Genomic DNA, 23,496 nt, shown 5'->3' with positions numbered 1-23,496 from the left:
CTGTGACGCAAGAGTAAGCTTTAGTAAGAGTAAGCAGGCCATGTGGCCATCCACGTTCCCATTGCCAAACTTTGCTGTCCTGGAGCACCTCCAAAACTGCAGGCTGCGCTCCCCATAGTAAATTGCAGAGGTGTAGTCATCTGGGATCGTGGGGGTCATAGACCCCTTACTTTTTTGGGAGCAGGATCCCTATGTATGAGCCAATCAACATGAAAGGGGAACATGTTAGCCACTGAGCAGAGCCTTCTCACTTGGCGAAGAACATCCTTCCTTGTCCTTTTCTGCTGATTGGAGCCAATCAGAGTGAAAGGATGTGAGTTAGTCACTGAGAAGACTCTTCCCAGTAGCCAACACACATCTCCCCTTTCATGCTGATTGGCTCCTAGGGTAAGTGGGAAGTGAGGTTTATGTCAAAAGTACCTTGGTCTCCCAAATCCTAGTTCCATACTGAATTCTGGCTTCATTTCAGAATTCTTAAAATCAAAAGTTTCTGGCCACTTTGGGGTCCCAAAGAGAGAGAGAGAGACTGAATGGGCGGGAAGCCTATGCACATAGCAGTTTTATTCCAGTTCGATAATTCTGGATTGCAGAAGAGACGGTGAATCCCGGGGAATGAGGCTGTGAGGGCGTGTGGTGTGACTACATGAAGCGACCCTGCATTTCTGAATTTGGCACTACACTGCCGGTAAACTGTAAATCTCCCCTGCCCTCTGAACAGCTGGCGGTGCTGGGGAGAGTGCCTTTGTGAAAATGAGGATGGCACATGGCATACTATCCCCTTTCTACTCATGTCCTCTAAATGAGAGTATGTACAGTGTGTGTGTGTGTGCATGTGCACCCACCAGCAGCCCAGGCCCCACCCATTGGCATGTGGCTCCAACCACCTATTGACCACCACATCTGGCCCTTGTGGGCAAAAAGGCTGCCCACCCCTGGCTTAAAAGAAGCCCACAAATCATCTGGACCACACAGTGAGACATGCAGGAGCTCCTCAGAGGGCTGGCGGGGAAAGCCACGGAAAGGATTAAAGTAGGGGAAACCCAATGACTTCAGGAGAGATCCTGTAAGGTGGTCTGCTACCCATAGCCAGTCAAGCCACAAACAAATCGGTTTGGGAGGCGGCGGCCCCGTTTATCTCGAGAAAGGCATTTCGCCTCCTTTTTTAAAATGCATACATGATGGCACTCCAGGGATTTCCCCCAGCTCTAGGATGGACCATACAAGCTGTTGGCGGGACAGAATCACTCTGCCCAACAGACTTGCTCCATTACCTAAGCAAACATTCAGATGGTGAACAACACTTCAGCCATCTCTCTCTCTCTCTCTCTCTCTCTCTCTCAGCCTGCAAATTCATTTACTTCCCCACACGGTTCTCCTTGACAAAAACACACAGGGTGCATCCATGTTGACTTGCTTTTCCATGAACAATGACAGTCCTCTATTGCACCAGCAGTAATTGAAGGGTAACAAGTACATGTTGTGACTTACAAAGCTGCTTTATACTCCGTCAAGACTATTGCTCCACCCAAGCTAACCCAGTGCTGACTAACATCAGGGAAGGGCTGTATCTCAGTGGTAGAGCATCTGCCTAGCACGCAAAAGGTCCCCAATTCAATCCCTGGCATCTCCAGACTGGGCTAGGGAAGCCCTTGCCTGAGACCCTGGAGTAGGGATGGTGGAGGAATTCTATTCAGTTCGCATTTGAAGTCAAATCTATCAAATTTGTACTTTCCAGAACAGCATGAGAAGTAAAACACAGCCAACCTTCAAAATCTGCATTTATCCAAATTTTGCAGTTCTCCAATCAATGTCAACAGAAATGCATATATTAGGGGGAAATGTGCATAAACATGAATATAAGTAGAAAATAGCATACAAACCGTGTTATATTAGTCAAAACAGCTTGCAAAAATGTGTTTATTAGGAGAAATTTGCACTAGAATGCTGAAGAATTTGCATGAGGCTTTTTTAAAATGCAAATAATTGCAGCAATGTGGAGATGTGAATTGAAGACTGGAAAAATGGAAAGTACCAAAACTGACCAATCCTTCCATTCCTACCCTAGAGAGCTGCTGCCAATCAGTGCAGACAATATTGATCTAGATGGACCATTGGTATGACCCAGTATAAGACAGTGTCCTCTGTTCCTGGGTCTCTGGTGATGACCAAGGCAGCACTTTTTCCCAGCTCTGTTGTTCAAGACCCTTCAGCTAGGATGCCAGAGCCCCCTCATTATCTAACAGCAGCAAATCACAGCAAATCTCCCAAGGGCTCTTTAACTTTCTGTGTCCTCTGGAATCTTACTCTGCAAGAAACCACTGGAACCTCCCACCAAGGTTCAGGCTTTTGTTATTTGGCTGCAGGGCCATATTTTCTCCTAAGAGGTGTCTGGGGAGGGAAAATGAAATGAAATCCGTTGGACCTTAAACACATGGCTACTTTACTGCACTAGTCATTGATTTTAATAAGTACAATGCATCGGTGACCATTGGCTAAACCTGTCAAAAGGGTGGCAACGGTATTTGTGGAATACCTCACATTTGTTCAGCTGACAACCATGCTGACCTCTCGTTTTGGGGTGTGTGTTCTTAAACACTGATCAAATATTTCTTGACAATATAACTGAAGGTCCCAACAACACAGGACGACTTATGTGTGCATCCACAGAGAGGTTTAATTTGGAGTTGGGCTCAACAAAGCAAGAATAGTAGAGTTGGAAGGGGCCTATAAGGCTATCCAGTCCAACCCCCTGTTCAATGCAGGAATCCAAGTTAAAGCATACCCGACAGGAGGCTCTCCATTGTTCCATGTCCTGTACTCTGGGATAATCAAGAAGAGATCCTGGCCCTCCTCTGTGTGACAACTATGGGTGGGTGAGAATATCAGCTAAATCGGACGTAGTGCCAGATTTTGACTGAATCCAACAGTTCGCTGTCTTTTTGGAATGGCACTGATTTCTTGCGGCAGGCTGCAGTTGTAATCAGCATGGGTTTTTTTGACAACCCCCCACCCAATTTTACATAGTTATCTTTGTAATTACGATCACTATTAACCATTAACTTCCATGGATCTACATAAGCATTTGTGTTAAAAATTATGTAATTTTTCTGTCACCAAAAAAACAACAAACAGCGGATCGAATTGGCAAGTGCAAAAGGAAGCGGGAACACACAAGAAAGGCAGATCGGGAATACAAGTGGATCGCTAGGGAGCGAACCCCATCCCTAGTGACAGCCTTTCAAATATTTGAAGAATGCTATCATCATATCTCCCCTTAGTCTTCTCGTTTCAAGGCTAGACATTCCTGGTTCTTTCAGTCTCTCCTCACAGGGCTTTGTTTCCAGCCCCTTGATCATCCTTGTTGCCCTCCTCTGAACCTGTTCCAGTTTGTCTGCATCCTTCTTGAAGTGCGGAGACCAGAACTGGATGTAGTACTCAAGATGAGGCCTAACCAGTGGCAAATAGAGGGGAACCCTATAACCTCCCACAATTGTTTTAATGCTTTACTATTAATTATTTTATGACCTACTTATTACATCTCCTCTCTGCTTCTCTCTAAAGCATAGATCTCAGGCAGGTTACAAGTCAATAAAGCAAAACTAATACCACTAAAACTCTCCAGATCATCATCAACCCTATGATTCTGCAGTTGTAAGACTGGGGTGTGGAGAAGAAGGCCTGCCAAAATGCTTAAATCAGTTTCTTTTGCTAAGGAAATACCCCTAGCCAAGTCTGTCAAGTATCCCCTTTGTTATGTAAACTAGGGCCAATTTGTTGCCAAATAAATAAAGAGTGCTTCAAATCAAGACAGACAGCTCCTAGGCCTCTCCAGTCATTGCTCTTCCAGTGTAAGCTACACATGGAATTGATGTAGGCTTTCCACATGATTGGGGGACACTTCAGTCTGCTGTGCTTTGCCCATGCCTGTGAGATAGAATCAGGGTTCAACTGTATTGCCCATCCTCTTCCCTGTTCTGCTCCAGGTTCAAGAAGCAATTAATTAAGTGGTTGATGATTTTAAAAACCCTGAAGCAGCACGGGCACTTTTCTTTTTGAAGGGAAAAGAGCTGTGTTACAACTAGGGATGGGGTTCGATCTTCGGTTCCAGACCGTGTTTTGGTTTTCTCAACTGGCTTGTGGTGCCATTTCACAACATTTCCCCCCCCCCATTTATTTTATTTTTTATTTTATTTTGCTATTTCCGATCAGCTTGTTATAGCTAACGAAAATGCTAATGTTGTTGGTGATCTTCCTACAGATGGTCTCTTGGGTTTTCGGTGCTGACCAACGATGTTAATGCTGATTGTTATCACCTCATTGAGACAGAACTTCAAAGCAATACACATTGCAGCACTTAAGAGCAAAGCTGTTTACTTTAATAAACATGTCAAATTAGCTGCAGATTTGTTTTTTTAAAAACCAGTGTCGCTGACAGTTGCAAGCATTAGTCAAACCCAATCCAAAAACATACAGGATTTATGGTTTCTGACAGAATTTGGTAACAAATCCTAAAATGCCAAAACACCACATACATCCAGTGACCTCATTGATCCCAAGGAAACAGAACCTGGGTACACACTGCACTGCTGGAGTTCTTACTGGAGGCCAGGCCTGGCAACTAAGAGGTCTTCTGTATCTTTAAAAGTTGTGCAGGGGGAAAGGAGAATTCCACCTTGTGGAATGCTCCCATTACAGCATTGCAAGAACACCTGCACTTGGCTGACTTTCTCTTCTCCTAAAGATACAGGATCAGTCTCAGGCCCTGAACCTGGCAACCCTAGTTTTCACATGGCATCCATTTGCACAGTTTACCGCTGACCCTGTTTCATCTCCTCCGTGGAGACTGCACTAACGACAACTTGTGAATCAATCTAATGGAGGGGCTTTTTAAAAATGCATAGTCTATTAGGGTTTCCACATTATTATAATAAAACAATATGACCCCCTTTTCCCTGCTGCCCCCATCTCCCTAACCTTCTTTTGCCCTCATCCCACCCCCCACCCCCATTTTCAGTTACATTTTCACAGAGCTTGGAAATGTTACTTTTTAAAACTACAACTCCCATCAGCCCCAGCCAGCATGGCCACTGGATTGGGCTGATGGGAGTTGTAGTTCAAAAAAGTAACTTTTCCATGCTCTGCATTTTCATTTCGGATGTTCAGTTGTTTGACATGTTATGCAGCGTTCTGGCTCATATGCCCTGATAAGGGTTAAGAAACACAAGGACATTGTGGGCCATTTCATTAGATCACACGGCAACAGCATCACCTGGTGGCTAATTATTAAAATTGCTCCTCCGGTGTTTTCATTCCAAGAGAAAATTCAAGCCTCCTTTAAGATAGAGGATATTTTTGAGTTATACACATGTCAGAAACATTGCAACGAACTGGAATCATGACCCACTGTTTGCCAAATCTTTGAATAGACCTATTAACTGAATTAGGCAAGTATAAATTGACCCCCGCATCAAAAAGGATACAATCCATCATTTCTAAGTTAGTTGGCATATACATGGTAATAGTTGGCATATGTATGAATTTTACTGAGCATGCCCTCCCAACTGTCACCCTCCTTGTTGAACTTCAGGCGTATGGCTAAAACTTTCTTGTTCCAGCAGGCATTTTAAGGTAATGGTTGGTCTTGTGATGATTTCATTGTTTCATTGTTTCATTTTAATGTATGGGGTTTTTTTTTGTGTACACTGCTTAGACATACACACACAAAATGAAATGAAAATAATTAAACCGCATAGAAATGTTTTAAATAATTAAATTAAATAAAATCCTTTGCATGTTTGCTCAATAAGACGACCTACTAATGCAGCCTTTCCCAACCAGTGTGCCTCCAGATGTTGGACCACAACTCCCATCAGCCTCAGCCAACATTGCCAATGGCTGAGGCTGATGGGAGTTGTGGTCCAACAACATCTGGAGGCACACCAGTTTGGAAAGGCTGTACTAATGGATAGCAGCCTCAAATGTTTACTGTGCAAGGCCCCAATTCTGTACATACTTGCCTGGGAGGAAATCCCTTTGAACTCAGGTCAGGGAGGTTGAAGATTTGTTTATAGGTGAAGGGGAGATGCTCTGCAGTGCATAACAACACTGTCCTTTCCACCTTATCTTTCTCCAATTGCAAACCCTTAGGTTTGCCAATTCTCTCTATCCATCTATCAAGACTTTTAACTCTTATATTTACCGTGTCCGCATTCCCTTTGTGACTTTGCCCTGACCCTCTCTTTGGATGCCTAAACTGTATTTCTAAAAGCTCAGCTGAAGTGTTAAGTTACTGCAATGCTAGAAATTTGGGGAATGAAAGAAAATTTCACTTGCAGGGGCAGAATTATCATTGGGGGCAATGCCCTCATTTGCCCCCCCCATCGCTACACCTCTGGTTTTACCATGTATAGCAGGGATAGCTAACCTGTTGCCCTCTAGAAGCTGTTGGACTACAACTCCCATTAGCCCCAGGCAACATGGCCAACGGTCAGGGATGATGGGAGCTGAAGACCACCATCACCTATAGGGCCACCAGTTCCCCATTCTTAATGGGAAAAAATGTAAATATACAAATACTGTGTGTGCCCCAAGGTTACCAGCACAAAGGGATTACAAAAAGGCTTCCCTTTCATAGGCTGCCTTTGAGTTCTATAAATGCATTGACTCTTTGCCATTGTTCTCATTAAGATGGATTCCCAGGTGGCCGACTAGAACTAAAAAGGCAACTGGCGATCTCGCTAGGCTCAGGTTTTTATTAATCTCACATTAGGGAACATGTCAAAAGTAATAATTGCTCAAACAATTTATGGGTTGCAGTATCTAATTGCGTGAGTACTGGACCAACTTCTCAAGTCAGACGCCAGCTTGAACAGCTGCAGCCTAAACTTTGGCTCAAGAACAGCAAGTGTTTTTATAATGATATATACAAAGTAAAGAGGAGTCCTGTCAGCACTGAAATGCTGATGAATTTTCATGAGCACGTAAAACTAGCAACAAATTTTGTACCAATCAATAGGCGCATCCTTCTGGGAAGGCCTGCAGATTTTTTTTTAAGGTTTTAGGATATGTGGAAAACTGATTTCAAGAAGGGTATTCCATAAGTGCAGCTGTCCGAAAGGCTCAAGTTTGAACTGTCACAAAGTGAAACTCCAGGGTATCTAGCATTACAAGGACCACCCCAGTCTGTAGCCAGGGAGGCTTGCACTGACCCCCAGAGCTGCGTTCCCTCACCCCCAGGATTTTATTTTATTTATCTTGCCTTTTTAATTTGTGACATGGCAGACAATGACAGCCTCCATTAAAAAAAATAGGACCCTCTGAAAATTCAGTGAATAAGGCAGGGTGAATGCACAACAAAAGCCTAATCTGGAATAGCACTCCTAAAATCGACTCAGTCAAGACTTTCCCTGACTGAGGATGGATTTTTCATGATCACAATCACCCTTTAATTACTTAAGTGATCCTGAAAAAGCACCCTGTAGAGGAAAGCAATGGTGGATCACCTATGAATACCTCTTACCATGAAAACCCTATGAATATATCCAAAAGAGATTCATAGGGTCGCCATAAGTTGTAATCAACTTGAAGGCCTATAACAACAAATAGTAACATGACCCTTGAAGAGTTAAATATAGAACTTTGTATTATGGGCTACAATTAGACTCCACCCCTTGTGCAGCCCCTGGTCAGGTTGTGCTGCATGAGGATTGCTGTGACCTTGGCTTATTGGCTACCAGGAATTTTTTTTAGTTTTGGTTTTTGTTTAGGAATCCTGACTGGTTGTGGGATGCTGAGTTTTCTGCCTTACTCATAGGAATCTTGTTGTGGTTGGTATGGTACTGCATTTAGGAAATTGTCACTATCTTTTCTTTTTCTTTTTCTATTTGCATTTCATTTACCTTAAACCTTATATGCATAGAAACAACAACAGTGGTTGCAGGTGCTCAGCTCAACCCCGTTAAACCCACTGATGATGCACCTTGTTGGTTGCATGACTGTTTCTTTCCCAATAGTGGTAAAAGAGAATTTACATACTGAGAAGTGTGGCTCAATTGCTGTTGTTCCCAAGCTACTGCCTGTGAAGGTAGACCAAATCACTGGAATTGGATTGGCTGTCAAAGTGAGTTTATAGCAGCCCACAGGGTAGGCCCCAAAGGGTAGAGAATCTTCTTACTCATTTCTCAAACCTCTTTCTGAAGTCAAGGGTCAAGTCTGTCAAGAAGGTTGGAGCAGCCACGTTAAAAGGCAGGCAGGCAGGCAGGCAGGCAGGACATTCCAGGCAGAGGATTGCTAACCCTGCTTTGATATGGATATTGTTGCAGAGGATCCCAAGTCAAGCCTTACCAACAGCACAATTCAAACTATATCTACTCAGACGTAAGTCCTATGGGGCTTAGTCCCTTAGTAAGTGTTTTAGAATTGCAGCCTTCAGGGGCATCCATCTTTACTCCTGAGTGCTCTTATTTAACATCTCCACAACACTAGGTTCCCTTCTTCCTACAATGGCCTCCTGGTGACTGGCCTGGCCTGGTGGCACTTAAGCCCTTCTTGCCAGAAGCAAGTAGGCTAGATTAAGTGTTTCCTACCTAGGCTCCCTAAGCAGGTCAGAAGGAATGATTCCTTTACTTCAGCTGGACCTGGGAACAGCACCCTTATTTAGCTAAGATTTCTATCTTAATTTCCAATCAGGGAAATGTTTTTATTTGAATGGTATGCTCCAAGCAACTGTGGTTGATGCTTAGGGTATCATGCTTAATGACAACACTAGGGCCCGCCCCATGACATCTAGGGGCCACCCCTGAAATACCAGAGTTTGGGATGCTTCTGACCCGGCAACCCTAGTTGCTTACACCTAGTCAGACTGTTGGTGAATCCTCCTCAGTATCGCCTCTAGGAAGCTCACAAGCAGACCCCGAGTGCAAGGGCACTCTCCCCACCTGCAATTCCCAGCAGTTCTGGTATTCAGAAGAACACTGCCTCCATCAGTGGAGGCAAGAACATGCACGCCCCTGTTCAGATGGACCCTCCCACAAGAAAGAGGCTTCCAGGAGTGGAGACCGGTCCAGGAGAGTAGCCTCTCCTGATGTTTGGGCCCTCAGATGTTGCTGGACTACAGTTCCCATCATTCCCGACCATTGGCCATGCTGAGAGTTGTAGTCCAACAAATATCTGGGGACCCAACGGTTGGGAAAAGCTGTCCTAGAGCGCTGTACTTCAACTTTGGGTCCTCGGATATCCTTGCACTACGACTCCCATCGTCTCCAGTCAGCTTAGCCACTGGTCATTAGGTGTAATCCAACAGCGTCTGGGGACCCAAGCTGAAGAGCACTGCACTAGAGCAAATGGGGCATTGGCACTGCCCAACCCACCTCAGTCTGCCCTCAGCCAGTCCCAGCTGCATGCCTTCCTACAACCAGGCAAAGGGGTGGTAGCCCTGGCTGTCAGCTTCCTTCTCTGCCTTCTCAGTTCTGCCCTTGCCAAACGCAGCAGGAGGGTGGGGACACAAGGAGAATTAGTTAGCTCTGGCAGCCATTGGCTGTTGCTCTGCCTGTCATTGGCTCTGGCTCCACCTACTGTTGGGCTCCCAGCCGTCCGCCCTACCAGTCCCAATGGGCACCAGCCACCACTGCTACTGAGGCCTCGCAAATCCCAGGCACTTCCCTAACTTAAAAGCCCAGCAGATTCCTGCAGGACAGGTCCAACCGCAGAGGCAACCATTTGGGATGCCAAAGCATCCGGGGAGGGTTTGCTCCTCTATGTAAATGCCTTGGGAGGAGAGAGAGAGAGAAAACAACAGCCTACACTTTGGGAGGAAGCATTCAGAGGCAGCTCAGGACTTGCCAGCTGGGCGAGATCTGCAATCCCAGGGACGCAACTGCAAGCCTTCTGATCGCCAGTGGCTTCCCAGGGCAGAGAAACAGCAAGGGGGCAGAGGCATTCAGAATCGAGATGAGAAAAATGGTATCCAAGCTTCTTATCTGCTCTTGATCATCTAGGCTGCAATCCTGGTACTTCTGCCCACGGTAACAGCTGAACAACGGGATTTGCTCCCACAAGGCATAGCAATGGCCACCAACTTGGATGGCTTTAAAAGAGGATTAGGCAACTTCCTGGAGAATTAGGCTGTCAGGGGATAGTAGCCATAATGTTGGCGGCAGGATGCTTCTGCATACCAGTTGCTGGAAAGCGCAGGAGGGGCGAGTGCTCTTGCGTTCAGTTCCTGCTTGCGGGCTTCCCGTGGGCATCTGTGCGCCTCCTGTAAGAACAGGATGCTGGACTAGATGGGCCACTAGCCTGATCCCACAGCCAGGCTCTTCTGATATTCTTATCCTAGTCACACTTACATAGGAATATGATGATGATGATGGACTGCCTTCAAGTCGATTCCGACTTATGGCGGCCCTACGAATTGGGTTTTCATGGCAAGTGGTATTCAGAGGGGGTTTACCATCGTCTTCCTCTGAGGCTTAGAGGCAGTGACTGGCCCAAGGTCACCCAGTGAGCTTTATGGCTGTGTGGGGATTCGAACCCTGGCCTCCCAGGCCGTAGTCCAACACCTTAACCACTACACCACACTGGCTCTCCTGCATAGGAATAAGCCTGACTGAAATCAAAGAGGCTTTCTTCTGAGTCAACCCGCATAAGATTGCACTGCATTTAATATGCTATTGACAGGCCCTTCAGCATGGGATTACCCACTTCCAGGCGTGGTTCGGAATGTCCCGTCTGAAACCCCAGAGAGCCGCGGCAGGTCAGTGTACGCCACAAGTGGGCAACCTTAGGTGGTGGTGGGGGAGATAATGTGGCCCTCCAGGCCTTGCTACCTGGCCCTCGCGACTCTCTCCCAGCCACAGCTTTCGCCTGCCTTGCTTTGCATCAACGTGCCTTGGAACTCAGAAAATGCCTGTTGCTGGCCTGGGTGGAAGGCAGAGAGGAACGTGTGAATAAGCATAGAAACTAGTATATTGTTAAAAAAAAATTACATCTGTTGCTCCACCTACTTTTGCCTCTGGCCCCACTCACCATTGGCATGTGGCCCCGTAAGCTTGCCCAGAAAGCAATGCGGCCCTCAAGATGCAAAAGGGTCCCCACCTTTATGTAGAGGGGCAAGACTGACCTCGTTGGTACAATGATCTGATTCCATGTAACGCAGCATCCTACCTTCCTATGAATCTGGCTGCAACTGGTATGGGGGCACCTACCCATTGGAATCCTCCCCCCCATTAAATATTTGGAATCCCCCCCCCATTAAATATTTGGAATCCTCCCCATATTAAACGGGCGCCAACTCTGTTGTCTTTTCGGTGCTTACTGAAGTCCTTCCTCTTTCAACAAGCCTTTTAAGTAGACACTTTATCCCTGTCTGCATTGGAACTGCTTTTTAAGATGTTCTAAAAGATGTTGTGCAAATGATGTTTAAAAAAATGTTTTCAGATTTTTTTAAAATATGTTTTTAGTGATTTATTTATTTATTTATTGTATATCCCGCCTTTCCTCCCAGAAGGAGCTCAAGGCGGTAATTTTGACACGTGGTTTATCACTTGTTTGCCATCCTGGGCTCCCTTGGGGAGGAAGGGTGGGATATAAATTTAATCATAAAAACAAAACAAATAAATAACGACTATTAATTAGCATTAATTAGTGTTCTTAGTAGCAATGGGGAAGGAGCTTTGAGAAGGGGACCCAGCAAGATCAGCCCCCTAGTACTGTGGATCCGAAGCATTTCCCCCTCACGGAGGACTGCTTGAAAATTGCTAAGTGTTTTGGTGGACCACTTAATGGCTTCTTCTGCCTGTTGTAAGCAAGTGCAGTGCACTGACCTAGACGCGGTATGATTTTTAACTGACTTTTTACAGACACTCCCCAGACCACCTGAACGAAGCTGGTAGACCACCGTTCGAAAACCCCTGCCCTAGAGCGCTGCTGCTGCACTACCTATCCCCCACCTTCCATCTATGGGAAGGATAGAAGGAAAAAATAGAGCTCCTGGCACTTTAAATCTTTCCTCCGCCTCTTGCGACAGGCCCCTTCGCTGACCGCTCCACCAAACTTGACTCGAAAGGGCTGCTCAGCACCCTCACTTCCGCCCCACGGCCTTTCTCGCAGGCGATTGGCTGGAATGCTGCTTTTGCCCGCCTTTCCTGGTGCCTTCCAACCTATCCAGAGGAAAGGGAGCAAAGAGCAGGTACGGGTGAGCCAGACTGTTGGGGTAAAAGGGAAGGAAGGACTGGAAGGCAATTGGAATCCAGGTCGCCAGTAAAGAAAAGAGGGTAGGATTTAGGGAGAGAAAAAGTGGGGAGGGAGAAGGATGTGGATGGTGGGAGGGGGAGAAACTGCTGAAGAGCTGTCTTTCTGCATGGGGGGGGTCTTCCATTCTTTGGAGTCCTTGCATGGGCACGTGGCTGCTATCCTCCCCCCACCAATCTGGAACTACGCCTCATCGAATGCAAATATTTATTTTATTTATTTATTTTATTATACTTGTATACCGCCCCATAGCCGAAGCTCTCTGGGCGGTTTACAGTAACTAAAACCATTAAAACAAATAAAATTTAAACAGGTCTTACAAAAACAATTTAAAAAACAATTAAAAAGTTTAAACAGTATAAAATAGGGCTTACTTCTGAGTAAACCATCCTTTGGCGACGTTGCTTGGAGAGTGCTTGCTGCAATCCTAATCCCCTATTTAACCTGGAACGAAGCCCCATCGAAAGTAATACGGCTTATTACTTCTGAGTAGACGTCCTGTGGCGGCTTTGGCTGCGAACACACCATGCATTTCAAGCACGTTTCTCCCTCTAAAGGATATTAGGAACTGTAGTTCAGCCCTCCCAGAGCTACAATTCCCAGCACCCGGAGAAAATGCTTTACGGCTGCAGTTCCCAAACGCACTTACATGGGAGCAAGCCCCGTTGAATTCGGTAGGACTTAGCAGATCTGGTTAGAATCACGCTATACGTGTGGTGCTTTGTTGCTTGGGGCCGGGGAGAAAACAGTTTGGCTAGGCGCCGCCCCACCAGCCTCCATTGGAGTACATAAATGCTCTGTTGGAATCTTTGATCTTTGCTCCAGGGACTTTGGGGGGAGTTTCGGAAGGGAGGGAGGATGTGTGAAGAGAATGTGATCTTACGTGTGCAACTTTCTCTCCCCGAGGTGTGCACCTTGAGCTCTTCTACCCCTTATACAGAATGATGACTGAGGCATTGAAATTCAGGACTATGATAGCAGCTAAAGCTGTCAGGGGTGGAAGGTATGTGTCATATTTGTAGATGCTAACTAAAGGTTGGCGGAGCTAGTAAAGTAGGTCGGTAGGGAGAAGAAGGTGCAAAACCTGGTGTGCTAGTTTGCTAATTGCAGGGATATGGTTTTGTTTTTAAGCACACCCTGAGTGGAGTCTGTAGGAGCGCTGACTGCATTTCATTCATTACACAGACCCACTAATGATGCATTGGTGGTGTCTGAGTAGGCCTTTCAGGCAGAGGTCTTGGACCCCCCTCAGCAGAAAGAGCTTTCAAACGCAGGAGGGCTGGCTTTCCATAGTTTGAAATAACCATCTAAAGGGGTGTGTGCGTGCATGTGTAAAACCATTCAGTCCAGAGTCTAGAAAGACTCCGCCGCTGCTCTCTGCTAGGATATCTCTGTTGACATTGATCGGGTTAGAGAGTAATGAAGGAAGGAAGGTAGGTTCACGTCCCCCCCCCCCCCGCTCAGGGCAAGGTTTTAGGTCACATACATTCTATATATTTAATGCATGCTTATACCCCCCCAAAAGAATCTTGGAAACTGTAGTTTGTTAAGGTTGCTGGGAACTATAACTCTGTGAGGGGTAAACTACAGTTCCTAGGAAGTCCTTGGCTGTTAATGTGGTATAAACATGCTTTACGTTTATGGTGTGGATGTGACCTTGGTTTCAGCAACACCCAAGGCAGGTTATGGTGCGAATGCAAGACACGTCTCACACAATAGAAAGTGGAACGCTGATGGCCCCTATTTGCCTTAATTCTTTTGGAACACAGAGGGGAGGGGGGCAATCGCATGCTGATGAGAAAGGGGATTGCTTTCATGTTGCTTGAGAGCCTCCCAGACGTGTTCGACTGGCCTGTAGGAAACAGGATATTGGGGCTTGGTTTGATGGAGCAGAGGCGTTCTTATCTGTTTTAGTAAATAAGGACAACATTCGCTCTGGAAGTGTTGCTGGACTACAACTCCCATCATCCCTGACTATTGGCCTTTGTGGCTGGGGCTGATGGGAGTATACTGAGCTGGATGGACCACTGACAGAAACCTGCTTTCTGTGGCCCTACCATTCATTACTGCCCTGTACATTTCCTTAATACTTCCCCCTGCAAGCCTCATCTGTAATGTCCCAAGACTCCAGCTGTCATTAAGTTATAGTGCTCACTTTGTGATCAATTACAAAAATCCAAACCCCTTTGTTTTGTCTTACAGAGGCTGCTGTAAAGTATGAGGCTGCCAGAGGGGCTGACTAGGTCCTTCCAGGCTCCTAGCACTGTCCGGAAATTCACAAGCAGCCAAGTTTACCTGTTCAGAAACAGAGAGTCGGATACAGATGACTCATCATCAGAGGAGGAACTCGACATCATGGGATTACGAGCGAGGGGGAAGGAGCAACAGAGGTGCAATGCTGCCCGGGAGAAAGTGGGGGATGTGGTTCTACTCGAGCGAGCAGTTGGAAAAGACGACAGTCTGAACAAACTGGCTCTACAGTATGGATGCAAAGTAAGGAGCGATTTCATTGGAGGGAACCCATTAGCGCCTGTTCGTTTACATTCATGGCTTTTTGTTTTCAATTGCAATGTTAATTTCTGGTCGCAAGGCCAGGAAGAGCATTCTGGTCTGTTCAGTTGACAGGGAAGACTGCAGAGGGCAACTCCTCCCAAGGGCAGTCTTTGACAGAACAAGGCAAGCCGGGCGTTTCTAGCCTTGTGTGCCATCATCTGAAACACGTGATTCAGCTGATGGAGGAGTTACAACTGTTTAGCTGACGTCATTCAGCCACTAAAAACAATGGGGTGAAGAGATGTTGAAATGAGGGAGAGTGCTTGGACTCCACTCAGCAGAAAGAGCAAGGACTCCTGCTGGCGAGTTTCCCATAGACATCTGGTTGGCCATTGTGAAAACAGGATGTTAGACTAGACGGGCCACTGGGCTGATCCAGCAGGCTCTTCTGATGTTCTTACTGGCTGGGAGGCGATTGCCAGTTTTGAATTGGGGTTGTGCTGAACTCTGTATTCTTGGGTTTGCAGAAGGCGATTGTTCCCTCTTCGTCAGGAATATGAGAAGCTGAGTCGGGCTATTGGCCCATCTGGCTCATACTGTTGACATTGGCTGGCAGTTGTTCTCCAGGGCTTCAGCTGCAGGATATTTGTACGCAGAGATACCAGGGGATTGAGCCTGGGATCTTTTGCTTGCAAAGCCTGGGCTGTGCCACTAAGTTACGGCTCTTCCCTATTTGCTTGTTGAGGCTTAACATAGCAGTTAAGTGCTCTTTAAAGACATACAGTAGGGCCCCACATACAGCAGGTTACGTTCCAGGCCACTGCCGAAAAGCGAAAACCGCCTGAAAGTGGGGCCCTACTGTATTCCAGCTGCTGCACTACAGCTGACAGCAATCAGCTGTAGCACATGAGCTCCCCGTGCTACAGCTGATCACGCGCTTCAGCTGACAGCGATCAGCTGTAGAGCGTGAGCTCCTCGCGCTACAGCTGATCACATGCTAGGCTACAGCTAATCGCTGTCAGCTGAAGTGCGGTGGCTGGAGCTCCCTGCACTACAGCTGATCGCCCTGCTGGCGCTGCCGTATTAGCGGAATGCTGAAACATGGGATGCCGAAAAGCAGGGCCCTACTGTATGGGTTGAACAATTAAGGAGAGATCTCAGTATACCACTGGAAGGGGAGTCAGCCCCTTTCAGGTTCCCCATGCCTACGGACCCCCTCTGATATGTCATATCACATTGAGGACGTTTTTTCCACAAGCCTTCTAAATGGAGATCTTTATCCCAATTGCTATCTGTATTGGATCTGAATTGATTTTACCTATAGATATAGGTTGTATCCAACTAACATTTACCCACTGCAGTTAATGGACCCAAGTTAGTCATGTTTATTCATTTCATTGTCTCTACTTTTGGGGAAGGCCAGCATTGACTACAACCCAATACAAGCAATTTTTAACATTGTTTTTATATATGCAATTGTTTTAACTCTTTTTATATATTTAACTGTTCTTTGTGTGCTTTTACTGTAAGTTGCTTTTGGGATGCCTTATGGGAAACAATGAATAAATGAAATAATAAATAATAACGCTAGCAGCAGCTATTTATATACAATGAAAAAAGTACGCAGTAACTGAACCCACCTTTCTGAATTCTCCAGGTTGGAGATATCAAACGGGTCAACAACTTTATTCAGGAGCAAGACTTGTACGCTCTAAAATCTATCAAGATTCCAGTCAAAGTCAATGGTGTGTTAACCGAGACCCAGGAAGAGTTCCTACCTCCCGAAAGAGCCAGTCTGTTATCTACTGAACTGTCTGGGTCCAAAGATGAAGTAGGTGGTGAGGACATGGAACACATTGATCAGTATTTCAGAGGGATTGACCACATTGTACAAGCAGCCCAGCTGGAGGCCTCTCCAAGCACAGACTATTGCATCGAAACACCAAACTGGTCATCTCCAGGCAGGAAGGGGACCAGTAGCGGAGTGGACTGTGGGATCCAGTGGTGGAACGCCGTCTTTGTGATGCTCCTCGTAGGGATAGTTTTGCCAGTGTTTTATATTGTCTACTTTAAAACCCAGCAGCTCACAGTGGCTGCCGCTACCTCCAACGCAACTGTTCCTGCCAACAGCTCATTGGACGGGCTAACGAGGGGAACACTAGTCCATCCTGCAGAGGGAGAACATCCGATCACCAGCCGCACCCCCAAAGGAGGAGACTTCATTCCGCCAGGGGGATAAACCCATTTGCCAGCTCCATCCACCCACCCCTGACGAAAATGAAAGTGGAGGAAAGTGACTTTGTTGTTGAAATAATGTTCTGAACAAGTAGGCAATGGATCGGTGGCTTCTTAGGTGATTAGAACCTAACTTGGAAAGGACACCAGGCATGGACAGTGGCTGGTCAGTCACAAAAAGGGTGAAAGATGGCTCATTTTTAAACAGCAAAAGAGGGGTGAAAAGGAGTGGAGAACCACCACCCCAGTGCAGAATGCCACCCCCATCCCCTTTGTCTTCAGTCAAGCTCAGATATCAGAAGCATGTTTAGATGGGAAAACCGCACTCAGGGAGAAGGTTCTGCTCTTCTCACCCAGGCACTCTTTTTGCTGTTGAACATGGGCCCTATCTGCACTATCCATTTAAAGCAGGATCATCCCACATTAACCAGTCATGGCTTTCCCCAAAACATCTTGGGCACTGTAGTTTAAGGGGGCCCAGTGGTGTTAGGAGACCCCCTCAGAGGGGTACTATTCCCAGAGTTCCCTGGGAAGAGGGATTGATTGTTAAACCACTGGGGCAATTGTAGCTCTGTGAGGGGAATAGAGGTCTGTGAGCCACTCTCAATCTACAGTTCCCAGGATGCTCTGGGGGAAGGCGTGACTGTTTAAAGTAGTATGGTACTGCTTTAAATGTCAAGTGTGGATGTGGCTGTACTCCCACATTCCTTTGTGTCATGGAGGCAAGTTTATTTTGGCGCTCACTGCCTCTTTCAAGATTCTTTGAAGCACGTTCCTCCTGACGAAACAGGCCTAGCCTGATTCCTAGATTTTTATTTTCATAAAAATTAACTGCCAGTCAATTAAAAGCCGTGTTGTCTTAATGACATGAGCAAATCATGTTGTCCTTTGCATTCAATAAATCCTTTTCATACGCATTTCATTTTAAATATAACTTAGTTGGCATCTCAGACAATACATGCACACGAACACATGTAAAGCATGAGGCTTAACATGTTTTATTTTTACTTGTATCTCCTCCCTTTCCTCCATGGAGCTCAGATGATCCTCATTTTCGCTTCTCCTGCTCGCCCCCACACAGTCACTTCTTGGAGCAAGCCCATAGCTCAGTGGCAGAACATCTGCTTTGCACGCAGTAGGTCCCAGGTTTCAAAATTTGTATATTTGTTTTTATTGTTTTTAATTGCTGTAAACCGCCCAGAAGGCTTCAGCTATGGGGCGGTATATAAATGTAACAAACAAATAAATCCCCAGCATCTCCAGTAGGACTGGGAGAGATTCCTGCTTGCTACATGGAGAGCCACCACCAGTCAGTGAAGACAGTTCTGAACTAGATGAACCAAGGGTCTGACTCCAAATAAGGCAGCTTATTCCTCTGTTCCTGCTGTAAAACTTCAAGGGGCCACTGAGGACCAGATGGCACTTTTATCCTCAACAGATACCCTGAGAGATATGTTAGACTCAGAGAGTGATGCACCCAGGATCAGCCAGCCTAGCTTTCTGGCTGAGGGGGGATTTGAACCTTGGTCTGCCTAACTTGTTTATTAAAAATATGTCCCACCCTTCCTCCCAGAAGCCCAGGATGGTAAACAAATGAAATGTGGAAAACATATTTAAAACTTCTTAACAACAAAACACCATAGATACATCTTTTAAAAAAAATCTTAGAAAGCAATTCCAATGCAGATGCAGACTGGGATGAGGTCTCTACTCAAAAGGCTTGTTGAAAGAGGAAGGTCTTAAATACGCACTGGAAAGGCAACAGAGGCAGCATTTGTCTATTATTTGAGGGGAGGGAATTACCCTTTGGAAAGGCCCAATTCCTATTTTGTGTAGAACGGACCTCCTCGTGAGATGGTATCTGCAGGAAGCCCTCACTGGCATAATGCAGTGGTCAATTGGGTATATAAGGGGTACGATGATCTTTCAGGGTTCATGCTTAAGAGGCAACCTTCTAAGGGTCACAAGCCCATAGTGGGTGGAGGCCTAAAGTGGGTGGGGCCAGAGGTTACAAAATGGGCAGAGGAATGGATGCAACTCCTCTCTTTATACCATCCAGCCACACAAATGCCAGAGGTTTCTACATACACATCCAAACATGCATGTCAAATGATTATGCTCTTGAGGGCACGAACCAGGGAGAGTCCTGAGGGCCAGAGACTCCAGAGAGCTGCATTTGACTCCGAGGCCTGAAGGTCCCTACTCCTGCCTTACACAGTTTGAAATTCTGAGGAAAGGAGTTCTTTCTCTTGAGGAAGAGGAGAAACTCAGGAGGACTCACCTATGATCATCTCACAGTAGGTGTGTGATAAGCTTTGACCTGCTGCCAACAAGGCCTCATTGACTAGTTTAAGGCAGCCACTGCTGAAACAAGCAAATGCTGTGCATTTTAAGACAGACAATGGTTAAGGAGGACAGGCAATATAGTGCAATGGTTAGAGCATCAGAGTATGATCTGGGAGACCAGAGTTTAAATTCCCACTCGGAGATGATGCTCAACAGCTGACCTTGGATCAGCTGCTCTCTCTCAGGTATGGTCATATGGTTGTTGTGAGGATGAAGTGTGTGCACCATCTTGAGCAACTTGGAGGAAAGGTGGGGCAGAAAGAAAAGGAGGAGTGGTCAGTACGGGACAGATGTGGGTAATCCTACCCCATTTTCCTCATAGCAAGCTCTAGGGCCAAGACTAAGTCGACAACTCAAAGGCTCTTCTGTGCCTTGACTGATGGTCCTAAATATTTGCAGAAAGGAATCTCCTCCCTTGTGAACATCAGAGGAGGAAGAGGACTCCTGTTTCACATTGGTTCTATGCATAATTCTAACTGTTAAACTGGCTTAAGCCACAAGATGCATCATGTATCTTCAGGAATACCTTCACACGTGTTCCTGCCCATGCTCCAAGATGAGCTCTAGAGGTCCTGCTTGTATACCCCCTAGTAAGATGGCAAGCATGAAAGCCAAGACTTTCTTAGTGGTAGCCCCTATTGTGGAACCTCTTTTATTGTACATTGCATTTCGCCTCTCTGGTGTAGGTTTTAGGCAGGCCTTGTAAACCTGTATCTTCAAGGGTGTCTTACCCTAACAGCTTATGTAAAGGGTAACCAATATGGTATTCTCCGGCAGCTTGTTCATTTTTTATTATTACATTTATATCCCACCTTTCTTCCAAGGACCTTAAGGTGGTATACATGGTTGTTCCCTTGCCCATTTTCATCCTCACAACCCTTGAGGTAGGCTAGGCTGAGAGATAATGACTGGCCCAAGGCCTTGTTGGGCTACAACTCCCATCATGCCATTGGCCCTGCTTGCTGTAGTGTAGTTCAGCAACATCTGGAGGGCCAAAGGTTCCCCACAGCTGGTCTCGTGTATCCTTTCCATATACGATGCCTTGTGACGGCTCTGCCTAGAAAAGCAGCGTACAATTAGTATAATTGAGCCAATGCCACTTGTAGCTGCAGCCCAAACTAGTTACTTGCCTGCCCATCTGGGCCACTGCAGACCAACATCAGCTGTGGACATTTCCCTTCCCACATAAAGCATTAATTTGGGAGCGGGAGGATGTGCGCACACACTTTTAACAGCTCTCCCAAAGTCTAGCTCAATGCCATGGAAACTGGCAAAAGCAGGCTGTAATGGAAAACAGCTAAATCTCCTTCAGCTGCAGATCTTTCAGACAGCAAAACATGACACTCCCTTCATGTCCAGACCAGAGCACCAAGCATTAATTTCCATTCCCCCTCTTTTTAAGACCCAACAACACAGTTGCAACAAAGAAGAATCTGGCCAAGAACAACGGCAGAGAGCGAGGTGAAGACTGTTTTTAGAAAACCTAGCAAGAAGTCTCCATTTTACTATGATATGAATCAAGTATCTAGAAACAAAAACAGATTAGAATTTACAATAGGAAATCCAAAGCAGTGAATTTTTCTTAACAATTACACAGAGTGTTTCACAAGTTTGGCTAGACACGTCACTGCTTGCCCTGCTGCCAGGTATGACTCATCACGCTGCTCTGTCTTGCAATGTGGTTGTTTCAAGGGGTCCAGCAATAGAGTCCGGGCTCCGCATAAAGCCACAGCTCCATATACAAAAAGGAGAGCAAATGCAGTAATAGCTGCAGAAACCAATACTGAGAAACTCAAGTTTTCATTTTAGAAAGTTTCAAAGTTTTGAAAGCTACGAAGTATGACAGAAAATGTGTGCGTGTGGGAATACCTTATTGAAGTCTCTGAAACTAAATGGGGACAAGTGAACATTTCTAGTGGTTTAGGCTTCAGTGTCCTGCTTATCTCATCTTTCCCCATCACTAGCAGAAAGAAAAACAGACAATAAGTTTGCATAATCAGGCCACATAATTCACCTCTTGGTGAAGGATCTAGATTACTTTAGCACAGAGTTGTAAGGGCAGAGTACTCATAGCTATAGGAAATGACTGAGATGCAGGGATTTTTAGTATGTCTAGAGCAGGGGTGGCAGGCATCATGCCCTCCAGCTATTTTGGACTACAACTGTCATCACTGACCACTGGGCATGCTGGCCTAGGATAAGGATAGCCAACGCCATGCCCTTCAGCTGTTGGAGTGCTGTTGCACTCCGATTCTGTTTGAAGGCTTCCCAAAAACATCTTGCTGGGTACTGTGGCCATAGGATGTTGGACTAGATGGACCTTTGAGCTGATCCAGCAGAATCCTTCTTATGCCCTTAAATACTATGATCAAATTAAGTACAATTGATGTTATGTCAGTTTTAATACAAAAGGTTTATGGGTCTTGTGAACTTGGGTGTTTTGAAAGAACATTAACAGTGCAATCCAACTCCAACAGCTGCTGAGATGAAAGAGCTGGGATTCAGCCGATCTTTCATTTGGCTCAGCTGGGGCTATGTTGGCGTTAAGTCCCACACCCTGGCTTAGGCGGTGGAACTTATGCCAGCATTAAGTCCTCCAAATGGGGTGTTCTGGGGGCAGAACAGGGCAAGGAGACATAGGCTGCTTTCACACATGGGGCTGATTGCGTTACTTTAACGGATTAAAAAGGTAGCGCTTCTGTCTTGATTTCTAAAATCCCTTTCACACTGCAGTACCTGTTGCGTTAAGAGCAGCTTTTTGAGCCAATATACTGGCATTTTGCGCAACTGTCTTTCACACGGCTTGTTTTTGTCCCTCACCCATGCACACAGTTTCCCACTGTGTAGGAGGACTAAAAACTCGTCCCATCGCCATGCAAGCCCTCTCCCTTTAGGATCTGACTTTTTAAACTGTTTTAGTTGTATCAACACAGGTGTGTGTGCATGGGAAATGCTATCTGTGCTGATGCCAGAATACCGGTACAATTTTCGTCAGGCAACCCCCCCCCCCCGCAGGACTAAAGGATGGGAACGCACAGCATGCTGGGAATGCCTGTCATGTGAGCGGCTGCAGCTAGTGAAAAACTCCTGCAATCTTCTGGGTTCCCAGCCTTGCTAATGGATTATTTCTGGTATCATTTATCACAGAAATTTGCGCTAAACTTCCACTACATTCCACTAGAATTCTGGAGCTAGCAAAATAGGCTAACTGTTTTGTTATAGCTTTGCTCAGGGATCCTAGAGCTTTCTTGGCTAACACAAATTCACACACACAAAAATCAGGTTTAGGAGGCCAAAAAGAAATACAGACATTTGTGAGAGCTAAGAAAAACAACAGTGAATGTGATTTTAAGCATCTGCAGCTACACTCCGGAATATTTTTAGCCCCAGGAACTCAACAAATTTTCAGAACTCACTGGTGTTGGATGAGGAACTAACACATAGGTGAAGGTGAGAGCAAGAATCAGCTTTTCTGGAAAGGTATGATTCAGTAGAAAGAAACCCCAATTCATTTTCTGTGGTGAAGAGAGTTTAAAGTAGGCCAGCAAAAAGCATCTTTCACAGTCTACTTAATAAAGAAACATTGATTGGCAAATGGGACACAGTAAAGGTGTGTCAGCTGTCATATTAACAGCCATTATAGCTGTTAGTACAGGTATAGCTTGCAAGTGTACAGGCTAACTACCACATGTTCCACATTAAGAACATGATTTTTTTTAGACTGTGGTCTGTGGACCACCAGTGGTCCATGGCACATCTGAATTTCTGGTTGAAGACAGGAGACAGCACACCCTTTGCATTAAAAATTCATATTGATTAATTGTATTTTTATTGCTTTTTATATTGTATGGAATTCAAATTGTAACACAGCAAAATACAACATACATATAAGTAGAAGCAATAAAAATGCAATTAAAAATCACACAGCAACTAAGTGCATTACAATTATTACAAGAGGCAGAAAAATCTTAAGGCTGTGTACACGCCATCTATTTAAAGCACATTCTCCCCCAAGAAGAATCCTGGAAACTGTAGCGTTATAAGGGTGCTGGGAACTGTACCTCTGTGAGGGGTTACGTACAGTTCCCAGGATTTTTATTTTTGCGGGGGAGGGAAGTTGAGAGAGAATGTACACAACCTTAGTGGTCCACCAAGGCCTTCAGCAAATTTTCAAGT

General features: G+C 45.7%; 2 protein-coding genes across 7 annotated transcripts in view; both read left to right on the top strand.

Annotated features, from left to right (window-relative positions):
- Window positions 1-4,330, top strand: part of ADAMTS17 (ADAM metallopeptidase with thrombospondin type 1 motif 17) — a 207,083-nt gene extending 202,753 nt beyond the window's left edge. Inside the window, exon 24 of the mRNA XM_061595291.1 lies at window positions 4,259-4,330. Coding sequence (XP_061451275.1) covers window positions 4,259-4,284 — 26 coding nt within the window. The 3' untranslated portion in view covers window positions 4,285-4,330. The remainder of the gene's footprint in view (window positions 1-4,258) is intronic.
- Window positions 4,331-5,393: 1,063 nt separating this feature from the next.
- LYSMD4 (LysM domain containing 4) lies at window positions 5,394-17,906 on the top strand. Of its 6 annotated transcripts, none has more exons than XM_061595300.1 (4): window positions 12,048-12,184; window positions 13,153-13,249; window positions 14,449-14,739; window positions 16,397-17,905. In XM_061595300.1, the coding sequence occupies exons 3-4, from the start codon at window positions 14,464-14,466 to the stop codon at window positions 16,976-16,978; spliced, it is 858 nt and encodes a 285-aa protein (XP_061451284.1). In that variant the 5' UTR covers window positions 12,048-12,184; window positions 13,153-13,249; window positions 14,449-14,463; the 3' UTR covers window positions 16,979-17,905. The 6 variants fall into 6 exon arrangements, with proteins under 6 accessions (XP_061451289.1, XP_061451288.1, XP_061451284.1 ...); XM_061595301.1 differs by having other exon boundaries at window positions 12,184-12,269; XM_061595302.1 differs by lacking the exon at window positions 12,048-12,184 and adding an exon at window positions 12,363-12,920.
- The last annotated feature ends 5,590 nt before the right edge of the window (window positions 17,907-23,496 follow it).

Source organism: Rhineura floridana, chromosome 14, assembly GCF_030035675.1.
Source record: "Rhineura floridana isolate rRhiFlo1 chromosome 14, rRhiFlo1.hap2, whole genome shotgun sequence".
NCBI lineage: Eukaryota > Metazoa > Chordata > Lepidosauria > Squamata > Rhineuridae > Rhineura > Rhineura floridana.
The sequence above is the reverse complement of the archived record's forward strand: the minus strand, read 5'-3'. Positions and strand labels throughout refer to the sequence as shown.